The following is a 15,835-nucleotide window of genomic DNA, read 5'->3' as shown; positions in this document are numbered from 1 at the left end:
TTCGTTTTTGGTCATAGGGGCCGGAACATAGGCTAAATATAATCATTTGTACACTGCAAATTGATCACAACTTATCCCAAAAAGAGATTCTATTTGAAAAAAACTATTTCGTACCTTGATTACATTGAGACACGATCACGTCTCCTTTTTTTTTATTAGTGGGAATATGGAACATATTTAAATTAAACACATTTGTAAGTGAATTCCTCGTTATTTTTGTATTTTTGGACCCAAAACTAAAATCCCCAAAACTAAACAAATATTTTGGGTAGGGATGCAAATTTCGGTCAATTTTGCTGCCGACTAACTGACCCTCATTTAACTGGTCAACAAAGTTAAATTTTTACATTTTTCCCGAACAGTAAAGTGACGTGACCAACAGAAAATACTATCATATCTGTTATGTTTCCGCCCTAACAAGGGGAGTCGTCCCAAGGCGGGAAGGCAGGAGACAAGTTTAGGTCCCAGTATAAGCCCATAGAAATGCATTCGACTTTTTTGGGACTTATTTTGACCAGAGTGAAACCTCTCGCGTAGCTTATTCGTCTCTGAAACTATGCACGCCTACAAGGACCGTACATGTTTCGTTAAGCGCCAATCGATTTACAGTCAAAAGGCTATAACCTATTGAACATGCAACTCCTGTAATGAAACCTCATTCTAACAAAACCTAATTTTCAAACTTTTGCCAAAATGCAATTAGCCGAAAACATCGTTCGAAACAGCACACATAATGCGAGCAGTTCCATATGTGACAGAGATGAAAATCTGTTCGAAATTTAGAAAGAGCACACCTAATCTAATAGCAAATACTATGATGTGTTGCTTGTATGACTAGGATTGTGCCTTTGGCTTCTGGACACAAAAAAAATGAAAGTTGTGAAAACCAGTAGAGCAGCAGATGGTTAATGGTACGAGAAAGTATTTGTAAAATAATTCCATCCACGTTTCAATAGATGGATTTTGGCAAGGCTACTTTGAAGCAAGTTAAGACATGCCTCATTATTTGAAGCGAAGTAAAACATTCAGGTTTCCAAAAGTTATACTGCCTCAAGCTCACATTGTGGTGGGTGACGCACTGGTAGTCAACGGTAGGCAGGCTATAGCCCATGCAGCGGAATAACTGCAATGTGAGCTTGAGGCGCTATACGCGTTGAGATTGAGAAATACAAAATATCTAATTTTTTATCATTGCCACAAGTTTTTAACACGCGATTGCATTTAGAATTGTTATCAATGACTGGGCTTACAAAAGCAGGGTTCACTCCAGTAGCCTACAGGCTTTTTGAGGAGCTGCTTTCACTCTGTCTGACTGGTGGTAGGCTATTCCGCTCCTCCAACCATGCTGTGTATGCTGTGCGCATGTGATTTTTTTATTTTATTTATTTTATTTTACCTTTATTTAACCAGGTAGGCAAGTTGAGAACAAGTTCTCATTTACAATTGCGACCTGGCCAAGATAAAGCAAAGCAGTTCGACAGATAAAACGACACAGAGTTACACATGGAGTAAAAACAAACATACAGTCAATAATGCAGTATAAACAAGTCTATATACAATGTGAGCAAATGAGGTGAGAAGGGAGGTAAAGGCAAAAAAAGGCCATGATGGCAAAGTAAATACAATATAGCAAGTAAAATACTGGAATGGTAGTTTTGCAATGGAAGAATGTGCAAAGTAGAAATAAAAAAATAATGGGGTGCAAAGGAGCAAAATAAATAAATAAATAAAAATTAAATACAGTTGGGAAAGAGGTAGTTGTTTGGGCTAAATTTTAGGTGGGCTATGTACAGGTGCAGTAATCTGTGAGCTGCTCTGACAGTTGGTGCTTAAAGCTAGTGAGGGAGATAAGTGTTTCCAGTTTCAGAGATTTTTGTAGTTCGTTCCAGTCATTGGCAGCAGAGAACTGGAAGGAGAGGCGGCCAAAGAAAGAATTGGTCTTGGGGGTGACTAGAGAGATATACCTGCTGGAGCGTGTGCTACAGGTGGGAGATGCTATGGTGACCAGCGAGCTGAGATAAGGGGGGACTTTACCTAGCAGGGTCTTGTAGATGACATGGAGCCAGTGGGTTTGGCGACGAGTATGAAGCGAGGGCCAGCCAACGAGAGCGTACAGGTCGCAATGGTGGGTAGTATATGGGGCTTTGGTGATAAAACGGATTGCACTGTGATAGACTGCATCCAATTTGTTGAGTAGGGTATTGGAGGCTATTTTGTAAATGACATCGCCAAAGTCGAGGATTGGTAGGATGGTCAGTTTTACAAGGGTATGTTTGGCAGCATGAGTGAAGGATGCTTTGTTGCGAAATAGGAAGCCAATTCTAGATTTAACTTTGGATTGGAGATGTTTGATATGGGTCTGGAAGGAGAGTTTACAGTCTAACCAGACACCTAAGTATTTGTAGTTGTCCACGTATTCTAAGTCAGAGCCGTCCAGAGTAGTGATGTTGGACAGGCGGGTAGGTGCAGGTAGCGATCGGTTGAAGAGCATGCATTTAGTTTTACTTGTATTTAAGAGCAATTGGAGGCCACGGAAGGAGAGTTGTATGGCATTGAAGCTTGCCTGGAGGGTTGTTAACACAGTGTCCAAAGAAGGGCCGGAAGTATACAGAATGGTGTCGTCTGCGTAGAGGTGGATCAGGGACTCACCAGCAGCAAGAGCGACCTCATTGATGTATACAGAGAAGAGAGTCGGTCCAAGAATTGAACCCTGTGGCACCCCCATAGAGACTGCCAGAGGTCCGGACAGCAGACCCTCCGACTTGACACACTGAACTCTATCAGAGAAGTAGTTGGTGAACCAGGCGAGGCAATCATTTGAGAAACCAAGGCTGTCGAGTCTGCCGATGAGGATATGGTGATTGACAGAGTCGAAAGCCTTGGCCAGATCAATGAATACGGCTGCACAGTAATGTTTCTTATCGATGGCGGTTAAGATATCGTTTAGGACCTTGAGCGTGGCTGAGGCGCACCCATGACCAGCTCTGAAACCAGATTGCATAGCAGAGAAGGTATGGTGAGATTCGAAATGGTCGGTAATCTGTTTGTTGACTTGGCTTTCGAAGACCTTAGAAAGGCACGGTAGGATAGATATAGGTCTATCCTATCCTACCGATATAGGTCATAAAATGCATTACGGCTAACGAAAATACACACACACACACCAATTTAACTATTACAAAACTATACAAATGACCTATTGACTGATAAGCATGACCGGTCAAATGTATTTTCAGTGGCTAACCGGTTAAATGTTAAACAACCCAATTTTGGGCTGCTGCCCCCCCCACACACTCACACACTCACACACACACACTCACACAAAAATCACTCATGGCCTACTAACAATTTGTTCTGTGTTCACCCCCAAAATTACAAACTAGGCTTGGGCGGTATACTGGATACAGAGGTATTTGGAAATAGCCACGAGATGGTTTTTATTTTTTTTATATACATTTCTAGATTTTTTGCTACTTTTTAAGTAAATACATGCAGTCAAATTGTGCAATAAGTTAAGAGACAAAGAAGACCGTTCTTCATTTCACCTGTCACATCATTTTTCATTACGAAGCCTAGTAGTCCCCAGTCATATGGTGTTTGTTTACAAGCACCCAACAACAAAACCAGAGATTTGTGAGTAAATCACTGTTGTGCCAAGGTGATTTAGTTACAAAATGGAATTAACAACTAAATGTTTTCAAACTAGATATATTAACTATTAAGATAGCACATTTTATTTAGACAGTTAAATGCTTTGCAGTTGTGCATTTTGGTTTGCTAAATTAGTAGCTACTTAGCTATCTAGTTACGTGGTTAGGTTCTTAGAAAATCAAGCTTCGCTTGATAAAAGCATAGAATCCCCTCCTGGAACAAGAGCCTTGCTGTATAATATTTTTGTGTGTACAACCAACTGTGAGTAACATCTTTGAGTTACTTATATAACTTTATGAGCTGGGATTTGTCTTGCAAATAGTTTAGGTTAGAGACTATAAAATGTTTGCCATATGCTCGTTAGCATTCTAAGGCTCAGTGGAGATTGAAAATAGCACCCTTTGTGTTCAGTTCCGGTATTACCGAATATCCCAGTATGGCACACGGTCAGTATGACAATCTGTATACTGCCCAAGCTTATTTTGAACTTGTATTTTCCTCAGCTTGTGTCCAAAATAACACTTTTTTAATGGCTTCAATCATGTGCTCTGATGATTTTTAAGATGGGATTTAGGTGGTTTTCATGTAGTAAACCTGAAATGTAACATTCTGACAGAGTCCGACCTAACTACCTAGCTATTAGATATTTCTCTAACATCGGCAGGCATACAGTGCATTTGGGAAGTATTCAGACCCCTGGACTTTTTCCATATTTTATGTTACAACCAGTTTCTAAAATCGATTACATTAATGTTTTTCTACACACAACACCCCATAATGACAAAGCAAAAACTTTCTTTCTTTATAAATAAAAAACATACCTTATTTACATAAGTATTCAGACCCTTTGCTATGAAACTCGAAATTGAGCTCAGGTACATCCTGTTTTCATTCATCCTTGAGATGTTTCGACAACTTGATTGTAGTCCACCTATGGTCAATTCAATTGATTGGACATGATTTGGAAAGGCACACACCTGTCTATTTAAGGTCCCACAGTTGACAGTGCATGTCAGAGCAAAAAGCAAGTGGCCTCCATCATTCTTAATGGAAGAAGTTTGGAACCACCAAGACTCTTCCTAGAGCTTGCCACCCGGCCAGCCAAACTGAGCAATCGGGGGACAAGTGCCTTGGTCAGGGAGGTGACCAAGAACACGATGGTCACTCTGACAGATCTCCAGATCTCCTCTGTGGAGATGGGAGAAACTTCCAGAAGGACAACAATCTCTGCAGCACTCCACCAAATCAGGCTTTTATGTTGGAGTGGCCAGACGGAAGCCACTACTCAGTAAAAGGCACATGACAGCCCGCTTGGTGTTTGCCAAAAGGCACCAAAAGACTCTGACCACGAGAAACACAATTCTCTGGTCTGATGAAACCAAGACTGAACTCTTGGGCCTGAATGCCAAGCGTCACGTCTGGAGGAAACGCAGCACCATCCCTACGGTGGAGCGTGGTGGCAGCATCATGCTGTGCGAATGTTGTTCAGTGGCAGGGATTGGAAGACTAGTCAGGATTGAGGGATAGATGAATGAAGCAAAGTACAGAGATCCTTGATGAAAACCTGCTCCAGAGCGCTCAGGACCTCAGACTGGGGAGAAGGTTCACCTTCCAACAGGACAATGACCCTGAGCACACAGCCAAGGCAGCACAGGAGTGGCTTTGGGACAAGTCTCTGAATGTCCATGAACCCGATCGAACATCTCTGGAGAGACCTGAAAATAGCTGTCCAGCGACACTCCCCATCCAACCTGACAGAACTTGTGATCTGCCGAGAAGAATGGGAGAAACTCCTCAAATACAGGTGTGCAAGGCTTGTAGCATCATACCTAAGAAGACTTGAGGCTATAATCACTGCCAAAGGTGCTTCAACAAAGTACTGAGTAAAGGGTCTGAATACTTATGAGGTATCGTGTGTAGATTGATGGGGAAAAAAGAATAATGCTGTAACGTAACAAAATGTGAAAAAGGTGAAGGGGTCTGAATACTTTCCGCATGCATTGTACAGCCAGATCTCCCCTGACAAAATCTGCAAATATGTAGCCTAGCACACAGTACACACAAGCACTTTCCCAGTCAAGTCTCAATGTGTTTTAGCAGTAAAGCAGACACGGGAGGAATTGCTCATTGGGGCAGATCCAGCGGGCCAGTGCACTTGGCTCGTCCTGATGTTATGACCATGTGGCGGTCTGCTCCCCTCTCCCTCCCCCTTCTCTCAGGCTACATCCCAAATGGCTCCCTATTCCCTACATAGTGCACCATTTAAAAAAAATCTGAGCCCTATGTGCCCTGGTCAAAGGTAGTGCACTATGTAGGGAATAAGGTGTAATTTGGGACGCAGTCTATGACTTGACTGTGCTCACGGAAAACTGCTTCTAATGGCCATCAGATGGGATGGCACTCACAATGTCATCCCTGCTTCTGTTGCAACCATAGATCATTTATTTTAGTTTATCTTCATGCATGTCTATGGCTGCAACCATAGAAATATAATTTATAGAATGGACATATCCCCTCATACTATGGCATTTTTGGCTGGTGTATCCTTTTTTTAGGAATTATTTTAGTTCTATAGCTACAACCCCTGGTAACCGATGGGTCAAGGCGCAAATGAAGCCACTATAAATCCTTGTTTTACATGAGTACAAGACAAAAGCCTCAGCTGGGGTCAATGGAATTATGCTTCTTGGCCTCTATGTGCAACAATGTCACCATAACCATAATTTATAGCAGTAGAATATTCGGTAAAATGACATTAATTGAAAGTAAAACTGAGCTGAAAATTGTTGCGAAATGTAAATAGACATTGATGCTCAAGTGTGGAGATTGCCTAATTCTAGAAAGGAAAGAAATACAGAGAGTGAGGCCACGTGCTGGGGAAAATAACTGCTCTCCTGCAAAGGCAACCCCTTTCCCACCTCCTCTACACACCCCTCCCCTCTGTTTCTTTTGGCTCCCTCCAGCCCTCTCGCTTTGTCCTGGGGACTGTACCAATGAAAGGAGGGGGCGAGTGAGGGAAAGAGGAGAGAGCGAAAGCATGTGATGGAGAGACGGACAGAGCGGGTGTGCAGTGCAGGAAAGAAAAGCACTTTTTCATCAGCTACTTCTTCTGCTCGTGAAATTGAGCGTAATTTATGCCCTGTTGAACCAGAGCTAACTAAGACATGAAGTAGGACAAAGAGGAGGAGAGTGAGAAAGTGGGAGAGAAAGGAGCCCAGAGAGCATCACAAGGTTGAGAGATGTGGAGAACAAAACGGAATGGATGAAAACCACACAGGTCCCGACGTGGAATCTTCCAAACCCAACAAACAAGTGCTCTACTGCTGCCGGTGCTACCGCTGCCGCCCTCTTCTCTCTCTGGGAGGAGTTGCACTCCACACACACAAACCGAGAGAGAGAGTGTGTGTGTGTGAGCTCGTAAGGAGACGGGGCTGACATCTGTGTCCTGCAGAGTGGATTTGTATCAGACGCGAGGGGAACAGAGGCTGGTGGGACGGGGGAACCTGCCACTTTGACACACACGCGGTGAGAGATGGATTCTGCAGGCTTCAGGGTGTGTGTTAAGTAGGGGGCCTCTCTTTCTACGTTGAACCCCTGAGAGGCAGCGTGAGGGGAAGCCAAACGAAAGGCTGGACGGCGAAAGCAGTGGCAACAGGACTCTCTTGCTGTGAGTACTGAATGGGAGCACCGCTCTTCCTCTTTATCGCCTCTTGTTCTTCTTTTCAATTTTTCCCTTTCTCTATGTTAGGAGACTGGCACCTTGACTGTACTAGATAGCTGGAAGGCAGCAATAGCTGTTCGCGCGCACATGTGTGTTATATACACATACACACACATTCTCTCTGGAGCAAGGCCACCGTGAATGGAATTTTCTGTCACTGTGGTGGATTTATGTCTATGTGCAAGACAGTATTTCACCGCCAGACAGTGCAATAGCAGAGGCATATGCACTGGCTGGGAGTTGGAATTACAAACTTTTTTTTTAACGGAGTGGCACAAATGTGTGTGTACGTGTGGCTCAGCAACAGGGATCCCAGCTGAACAATAGACTGGTGGCTCTGTCACTCCCGGTTCATTGAACTGTCATTGAGCGCCACCGGTAATAAATTAATTTGTGTGTGTGTGACTGTGTGTGCACATGCATTTGTACATGTAGCCTTCCCTTTCCGTGTGTGCATAACATTGTGTTTGTGCGCGTACTATGTGCATGACAGCTTGAGTGTGTGCGTATCACCACCCAACACTCACCCTGTCTCTGTTCAGAAGCAGTCCAAACTCTTAAGGGGTCGATCTGCAGTTACTACATCCATTTTTGGACTTAAAAATGAGTGATATGTACCCATTTGATTCTTCATTATAACTTATAAATGCCTCATGAGCTTAGTTCAACTGTCATACACCAAAATACAAGCTTGTTTTAGTAAATGTCAACAAACACTATAGCCTTAAAACATGGTTAAAACACTAATCATCATAGCTCTGTCTATGAATTTGAGTGGTTAAAGATGCCGTGGTACTGGATGGCTGCCGTTATGTAGTTTATTTTCTCAAAATGTATCTGCTATCATTTCTTAAAACCGACAAAACATTTTGAACATCAGATCGGCACATACTTACCTCAATTATGGCTTCAACTTCGACTCGTCTGCCCTGGGCTCTTTCTGTAATTCCGGACCAATTTCCTGGCTACCCAAGAGGAAACAGCGATGTTAGACTCAAGAGAGGGTGGATCCTGGCGAGATTAAGGCGAAGGGAGAACCGGCCACCTGTTGATGAGGATGATAATAAGATGGATGACTTCCGATCACGGATTACCTACCAACGGGACTCTCGTCATAGACCACTGGTATATTACCCACAAGCAAGCATACAAGGCCATCCCTCGTCCGCCATTCGTCAGATCATAACTCCGTACTCCTGCTTCCTGTTTTCAAGCAGAAGCTCAAACAGGAGTTACCCATATTACACAGGCTCTGACGCCCGCCGCATGTGGCAGGGGCTACAGTTCATTATGGATTACAAAGGAAGACCCAGCCGTGATCTGCCCAACGGATGCCTCTGTACCAGACGAACACAATGCATTTTATGCACGCTTTGACAACAACGTTCTCAGAGCATGCGCAGAACAGCTGGCAGGTATATTCATTGTAATTTGACGTCTCCTCATCCCAGTCTGTAACTGCCACATGTTTGAAGATGACCGCCATCATTCCTGTTCATTAAAACTTTAAGGCTTCATGCCACTGACTACCGCCCTGTAGCTCTCACATCTGTAATCATGAAGTGCTTTGAGAGGCTGGTTATGGCACACATCAACTCAATCATCCCAGACACCCTGGACCCACTCCAATTTGCATACAGCCCCAACAGAAAACACAATCTAAATTTGACTCCACACTGCCTTCACCCGCTATATACGAGGAACACCTATGTGAGAATGCTGTTCATTGACTACAGCTCAGTGTTCAACACCATTGTCCCCTCTAAGCTTAAGACCCTGGGACTGAACACCTCCCTCTGCAACTGGATCCTGGACTTCCTGACTTGTCGACCCCAGATGGTGTGAGGGTAGGCAACATCAACTCCCATGCTGACCCTTAACACAGGGCCCCACGGGGTATATGCTTTGCCCCCCCCCCCCCCACAGGGCTGCAGTGGAGCAGGTCGATAGCTTCAAGTTCCTCTGTGTCCAAGTGACTAAGAATTTAAAATGGTCCACACACACACACACCGTCATGAAGAAGGTGCGACAGTGCCTCTTCCCCCTCAGGAGGTTGAAAAGGTTCTACAGCTGTACCATTGTGAGCATATTGATTGGCTGTATCACTGCTTGATATGACAATAACACCGCCCTCGATCGGATGGCGCTACAGAGGGGGGTGTGGACAGTCCAGTACATCACTGGGGCTGAGGTCCCTGCCGTCCAGAACCTCTATCAGGCGGTGTGGAAGGAAGGCCATAAAAATCGTTAGTCTCCAACCACTCGAACCATAGACTGTTTTCTTTGCTTCCGAACGGCATACGGGACCAATGCATCAAGTCTGACAGGAACAGGCTCCTGAACAGCTTCTATCCCTGTACCATAAAACTGCTAATTAGCTAACAAAATGGTTACATGGACTATCTGAGTTGACCTTTGTATTTTATTCTTATTGTTGCACTCTCTATGCACACTCAGTGCCCTACACACTATGTACACTGATACTCCAACACACACACACACTCCATTTGCTCACACAAATAATATGCACATACATTTATACTGACTTTACACACTCACATACAATCATCATATACGCTGCTGCTGCTACTCTTATATATCCTGATGCCTAGTCACCTTACCCCGAAACATATCTACCACTATCTTTCCAGTATTCCTGCACATTGTAACTATGGTACTGGAAATGACCCTGTATATAGTATGCTTACTTACTGTTGTGTTCTTATTTATATATATTGTGTGTTTTTGTTTTATGTTATTTTTTGTATTACATAGTTATTGATTACTGCGTTGTTGGGGTTAGAGCTGCAACAAAGGCATTTCACTGTACTTGTGCATGTGACTTTATAACTTGAAACTTTCTTCTTTTACCAAAACAGGTGTGGGGAGTAATTTATTGTTTCAACTGCTGATTTCCGCTTTAACACCATACTGCCGTAATAGGGAAAGTATTTTTCGCTCGACACAAATGTTGGCCTCTTTGGGATTGCATGCGGCGTTTGTTTTCATTGCCCCTGCCCTGCGCTGAGAAAAGCCCTGCTGTTGGTATATAGGACTAGTTGTTCCCCTGCTCCGAGCGCAGGCTCTCTCTCTCTCGCTCTCTCGCTCTCTCGTGTCCCTTAACATTGTTTGTTCAGCACACTTTCTAAGCGCTTAAAGAACAAACTCCTTTCTCCTCAAAGTTCTCTGTCTGTGTAACTATTTGAGCAAACATAACACTGAAGATGAAATAAAGAGGGTATGGGGAGTGGTAGCTAACAAAAGTGAAAACACAGAATAGAAGACGAGAGAGAGAGGAAGCGAAAAGTCGTCGCTGCAAACAGTAGGCAATGCCAAGCCATCTAGAGTTACAATGGCATTTAAACCAAGCCTGCTATTTTGCGTTCCACACGTAGCCTTGCATACTTTTTGTAACACAGTAAACCCGCTGGCTCAAAAGATGGAGATGAGATGTTTAAATAGCAGGTGAAAATGGCAGGATGCTACTTCTCTAGTTCAACCATTCCAAGCACTCGAAGACTTCGAGGCTAATTCCAAGAACACCACCAAGGACACCAATTAAGCTTTTCAAAATGAGGCCCTAGATGTGTTTGGAGCATGGTACTGTTGATTTCTGCCATTTTTCAAGGACAACTCCATCCATGCACTCTGAAATTGACCGTTTGACAGAGGCATGTCATTTTCCTATGATTAGAGGCCCTTGCTAGTGTGTCTAACTTAGAGGACTTTCATTTAAGTGTCTGTCTGAAGTGCAGAACGGTGGCTAACAGTTTTGACAGGCTAACAGTTTTGACAGGCTAACAGTGTTGACATGCTAACAGTGTTGACAGGCTAACAGTGTTGACAGGCTAACAGTGTTGACAGGCTAACAGTGTTGACAGGCTAACAGTGTTGACAGGCTAACAGTGTTGACATGCTAACAGTGTTGACAGGCTAACAGTGTTGACAGGCTGATAGTGTTGACAGGCTGATAGTGTTGACAGGCTGACAGTGTTGACAGGCTGACAGTGTTGACAGGCTGACAGTGTTGACAGGCTGATAGTGTTGACAGGCTGATAGTGTTGACAGGCTGATAGTGTTGACAGGCTGATAGTGTTGACAGGCTGACAGTGTTGACAGGTGCATATTGAACCTGGTCACACACACACAGCATATGTTTTACTATCCTTGTGGGGACCTGAAATTGATTTCCATTCAAAATCCTATTTTCCCTAAACCTTAACCTGAACTCCTAACCCCAAACTGAACCCCTAGCCCTAATTCTAAACCTATTTTTTAAAACCTTAATTTAACTAGTCAAGTCATTTTAGAACAAATTCTTATTTTAAAATGACGGCCAAACCCTCCCCGAACCCGGACGGACGTTGCTGGGCCAATTGTGCGCCGCCCTATGGGACTCGCGATCACGGCCGGCTGTGAAACAGCCCGGGATCAAACCAGGGTCTGTAGTGATGCCTCTAGCAGTGCCTTAGACCGCTGCGCCACTCGGGAGTCCTGGGAGAAGTTCTTGTTTTAATATCCTTGTGGGGACTTGGGGATTTCTGGTACCCATGAGGATAGGAGCGGCAGGTAGCCTAGCGGTTAGAGTGTTGTAGTAGTATGGTGAGTACCTGAGCAAGACATTTAACCCTCATTTTTTCCAGGGGCGCTGTACTACTAGGACCCTGTAAAACAACACATTTCACTGCACCTATCTGGTGTATGTGACTAAACATTTTCTCGTTTTTTAAAATCAATTTTAGTAATACAATACAAAAGTACTGCTATCACCATACTACTACTATGGTATGGTACTGCTATCACTATACTACTACTATGGTATGGTACTGCTATCACCATACTACTACTATGGTATGGTACTGCTATCACCATACTACTACTATGGTATGGTACTGCTATCACCATACTACTACTATGGTATGGTACTGCTATCACCATACTACTACTATGGTATGGTACTGCTATCACCATACTATTACTATGGTATGGTACTGCTATCACCATACTACTACTATGGTATGGTACTGCTATCACCGTACTACTACTATGGTATGGTACTGCTATCACCGTACTACTACTATGGTATGGTACTGCTATCACCATACTACTACTATGGTATGGTACTGCTATCACCATACTACTACTATGGTATGGTACTGCTATCACCGTACTACTACTATGGTATGGTACTGCTATCACCGTACTACTACTATGGTATGGTACTGCTATCACCGTACTACTACTATGGTATGGTACTGCTATCACCGTACTACTATGGCTGACCCTCTAAAACAACACATTTCACTGCACCTATGTGACAAAACGTTATTTTTTTTATATACAAGCATAAGCACACACACATTCATGGACAAATTTAAACCAAGTAACAGCCCCAGATTTATACAAAGCACTTCTGTTTAGCCTATATATCAACTGTACAGTCTCTGCTGTGGATGGTGAAGGCAGCCTACTACTGATCAGTGTTCTGTTGTTGTGTTCCATGTTGGGTGTGATCCTGCCCCAGTCCCACTGCTCCTAGATCAGTGTATTGACAACCTTGATGCTATCCTGAGGGGAACACTACGAAGCACGCTAGATCTACTCAGGCATGTCTAAAGTTAGCCAGCTTCAGTTAGCATTCCTGAAGGATTAGTTCTGAAGGATTGGTTGCCATAGAAATGTACCTGGCTAAAGGTGAGCCACTTTCGTGGTACCGGTTATACCGAGTTAAACTCAGACTTGACCAAAGTTAACTGACTAACTCCTCAAACGACATTTGTAGGTTAAACGCTGAGCTGTCTTCTGCAGCTGCTGAGGGTCTACCACTCATAACAACGAGAGAATCGCAAGGGTTTAAGTTTGTTTTGCCACACAAACAAGACCCCACTTAACCCTGTTTGTGTCTTTGACTGTGTACACATGATCATTTGTCCCCCCCCCACCCCCCCCGCTGAGGTCAGTGCTTGGACGTGTTGCCCCAGTCAGCACTTCCAGCTCATTCCTTTTTGATATGTCAATCACAGGGATGGCTGGGAAGCGGAGAGATACGTGGTGGGCCGTGTGGGGGAGGTGTGTTGGTGTTGTAGGGGTCTGGTGCCTGTGAGATACGCAGCAGACCCCTTCAGGCACAAAGGACAGCGAGGGCCATTCAGTTTTAATGTGTGTGTGTGTGTGTCCATAATGTGTGTGCAATGATGGGGGTGAACACAGAGACTGTTGTACTGTGTGTCTGTGCATGAATGGAGCACACAAAACATACAATTCACTGCACAGTCTTGCAATCAATGGTGGATTGTAAAACATGGTCTCTGCAATAGTAACATTGTGTTAAAGTAAAGCAATTTACCTGGGATTGATTGGGAGATATAGGCTAGGAGCTTCAACTAGGACAAAAACAAATTGCTTGTTGGTCACTAATTGGCATGCCTAGCTTAGTAATAGGTGTTGTCAGGTGTCACACATACCTAATTTTGAGAAAGGGAGTACATGGGAGTTTGTTTCCTACTTCCGGTTCAAAAGGGAAAACGGAGAGTCATTAATTATAATGGAACCCCTTAGCTATAAATTATGCAAAAAATGTCCTTCTCATTTTCATACAAGTCATAGGCTCAATCAAATGAATGACTCCCTGAAATGAGAAGAAATTCTATGTCCCCCTGCAATCGACAAAACCATCTTACAAAGGCCTACAATGTGAGTGTATGGCACTACAGGCCTATAGCATCAAACTGTTGCGAATAACTGTTGAAGTCGGCTTCTGCATCTAAGCTTGTCAGGTCCAGTGCTCACAGCCAGATCAGGGTCCTATTCATTTGGAACCAAACAGAAGCAAACAGTCCGAAATGGGGAGGGAGGCGAGGGACTACCTGAATTTGTTTGCGCTTTCATTACAAAACGTTTTTCAATAGTACGATATGTACTATTGAATTCGACCAAGATATCAGTTCCTCTGTGGTCTACTGAGTAACATGGAAGAGATGCTCACCTGCTGTGTGGGACGCTCCAGTCCTCATTTATATTTCATAAGAACGTGGGGGGGGGGGGGCTCAGCTGGGGACAAATCAGTCTCATCATCCCACCTTATGATTGTCCCTCCTTCCTTCATGCTTTATTCTGTCAACTCCTCTTTCAATGTTCTCTTTGTTAGTTAGCTCATCTGGGAAGGGAAGGGACTTGTAACGTTTACATTTGAGGTTCTCTCTCTCTTCCGCTTGCGAAGTCATAGCAAAGGGATTAGGAATTGCGTGTTAAAGTGGTTTCTTCTGTCGGGGATGATACCCGAGCTGGGTTTGTGTGACGCAAAGACAAAGTGATTTGTTCATTGATGAGGGCTGGTAATTTTTCGGGTTTTGTTTTCTACACAAAGCGTCTCAGAGTACGAGTGCTGTTCTAGGATCAGATCCCAACTGTCTGTATAATCATATTCACTATAATCTAAAAGGGATAACTGATCCTGGATCAGTACTCCTACACTGAGACGGTTTGTGAATACTTGCCTCGGTATAACTGTCAGGGGTTGTGAGGGATGATAATTATTTTGTTTTGGTTCTACTGAGAGACTCTCTTAGCTCTTGCTTGGAAGAAAGGGAGTGGGGAGGTTAGACAAAGGTTAAAGGGTTGTTTCAACCAAATTATCTGTTGTCATCTGACCACATCCATGCCCTTATGCCATTTGACCCAAAACCCCAAACATGAAGCACTGTGCCTCATACTTTCTCTCTCCCTCTCTCTCCCCCCTTTCCCTCTCTGTATTCCAGCTTTCACTCGCGGATGAACAGAGCGAAGTGACACGGAATGGCTTTGAGTCCAAAGAGCTGCAGTACTTGGTCCAGATCTACTGCCAGGTATGACAGAGTAATCCCCCGGGTGCTGTGATATGCTGCAGTGTCATACTCACTCAATCAGTGCTCTCTCATATACATTTGCACACACACTTGCACGCAAACCCACACACTCTCACAGACGCACAGTCACATGGAAAATCGCTGTCTTTTGAATCTTGTCACACACCAAATGATGAACGCCCAATACTGTAAATCATACCCAGCACACCCCTCTGTTAGCTAGTAACGTTACGGGATTGGCTTATTTTTCATTTTTCTGAAAACACTTTGGGTCGTGATTGAAGAATCTTAGTTGCGGGAACGGTGAAGCTGGAACAACCAAACTACTCAACAGAAAGGTCAGATTGGTGATAAGGGTCTCGTGGGAAAGGAGAGTGACAGGGAAATGATGCCGTTTGGCCTTATCCACAATGTTCACAAGGTGTTGAGTAGCAACAAAACACACAACTTGAAAAAGACGTCTGGCATACCATCCGAATCTTCTCCTTGGCAATTGTTTCCCTCTCATCAGAGACCTAGCGAAGCAATTCAATAAAACCCTTGCCCAATTTCATCGTCTATTGATCAAAATGTTTTTTTTAAATGTTTAACTTGGGTGTTTCTCCTAAATGTAACATGT

At 43.8% G+C, this 15,835-nt stretch overlaps 1 protein-coding gene across 5 annotated transcripts in view; it reads left to right on the top strand.

The window, feature by feature from the left end:
* arhgap32b (Rho GTPase activating protein 32b) overlaps positions 1 to 15,835 on the top strand; it is a 220,648-nt gene that overhangs the window by 140,682 nt on the left and 64,131 nt on the right. For 4 of the 5 annotated variants that reach the window (XM_031826760.1, XM_031826762.1, XM_031826761.1 and 1 more), the window contains one exon: positions 15,130 to 15,216. In XM_031826760.1, the coding sequence (XP_031682620.1) occupies positions 15,130 to 15,216 (87 nt within the window). Of the gene's footprint in view, positions 1 to 7,294; positions 7,319 to 15,129; positions 15,217 to 15,835 lie in introns of those variants that run through there. The other variant, XM_031826764.1, reaches the window with a different exon arrangement.

Source organism: Oncorhynchus kisutch, linkage group LG6, assembly GCF_002021735.2.
Source record: "Oncorhynchus kisutch isolate 150728-3 linkage group LG6, Okis_V2, whole genome shotgun sequence".
NCBI lineage: Eukaryota > Metazoa > Chordata > Actinopteri > Salmoniformes > Salmonidae > Oncorhynchus > Oncorhynchus kisutch.
The sequence above is the reverse complement of the archived record's forward strand: the minus strand, read 5'-3'. Positions and strand labels throughout refer to the sequence as shown.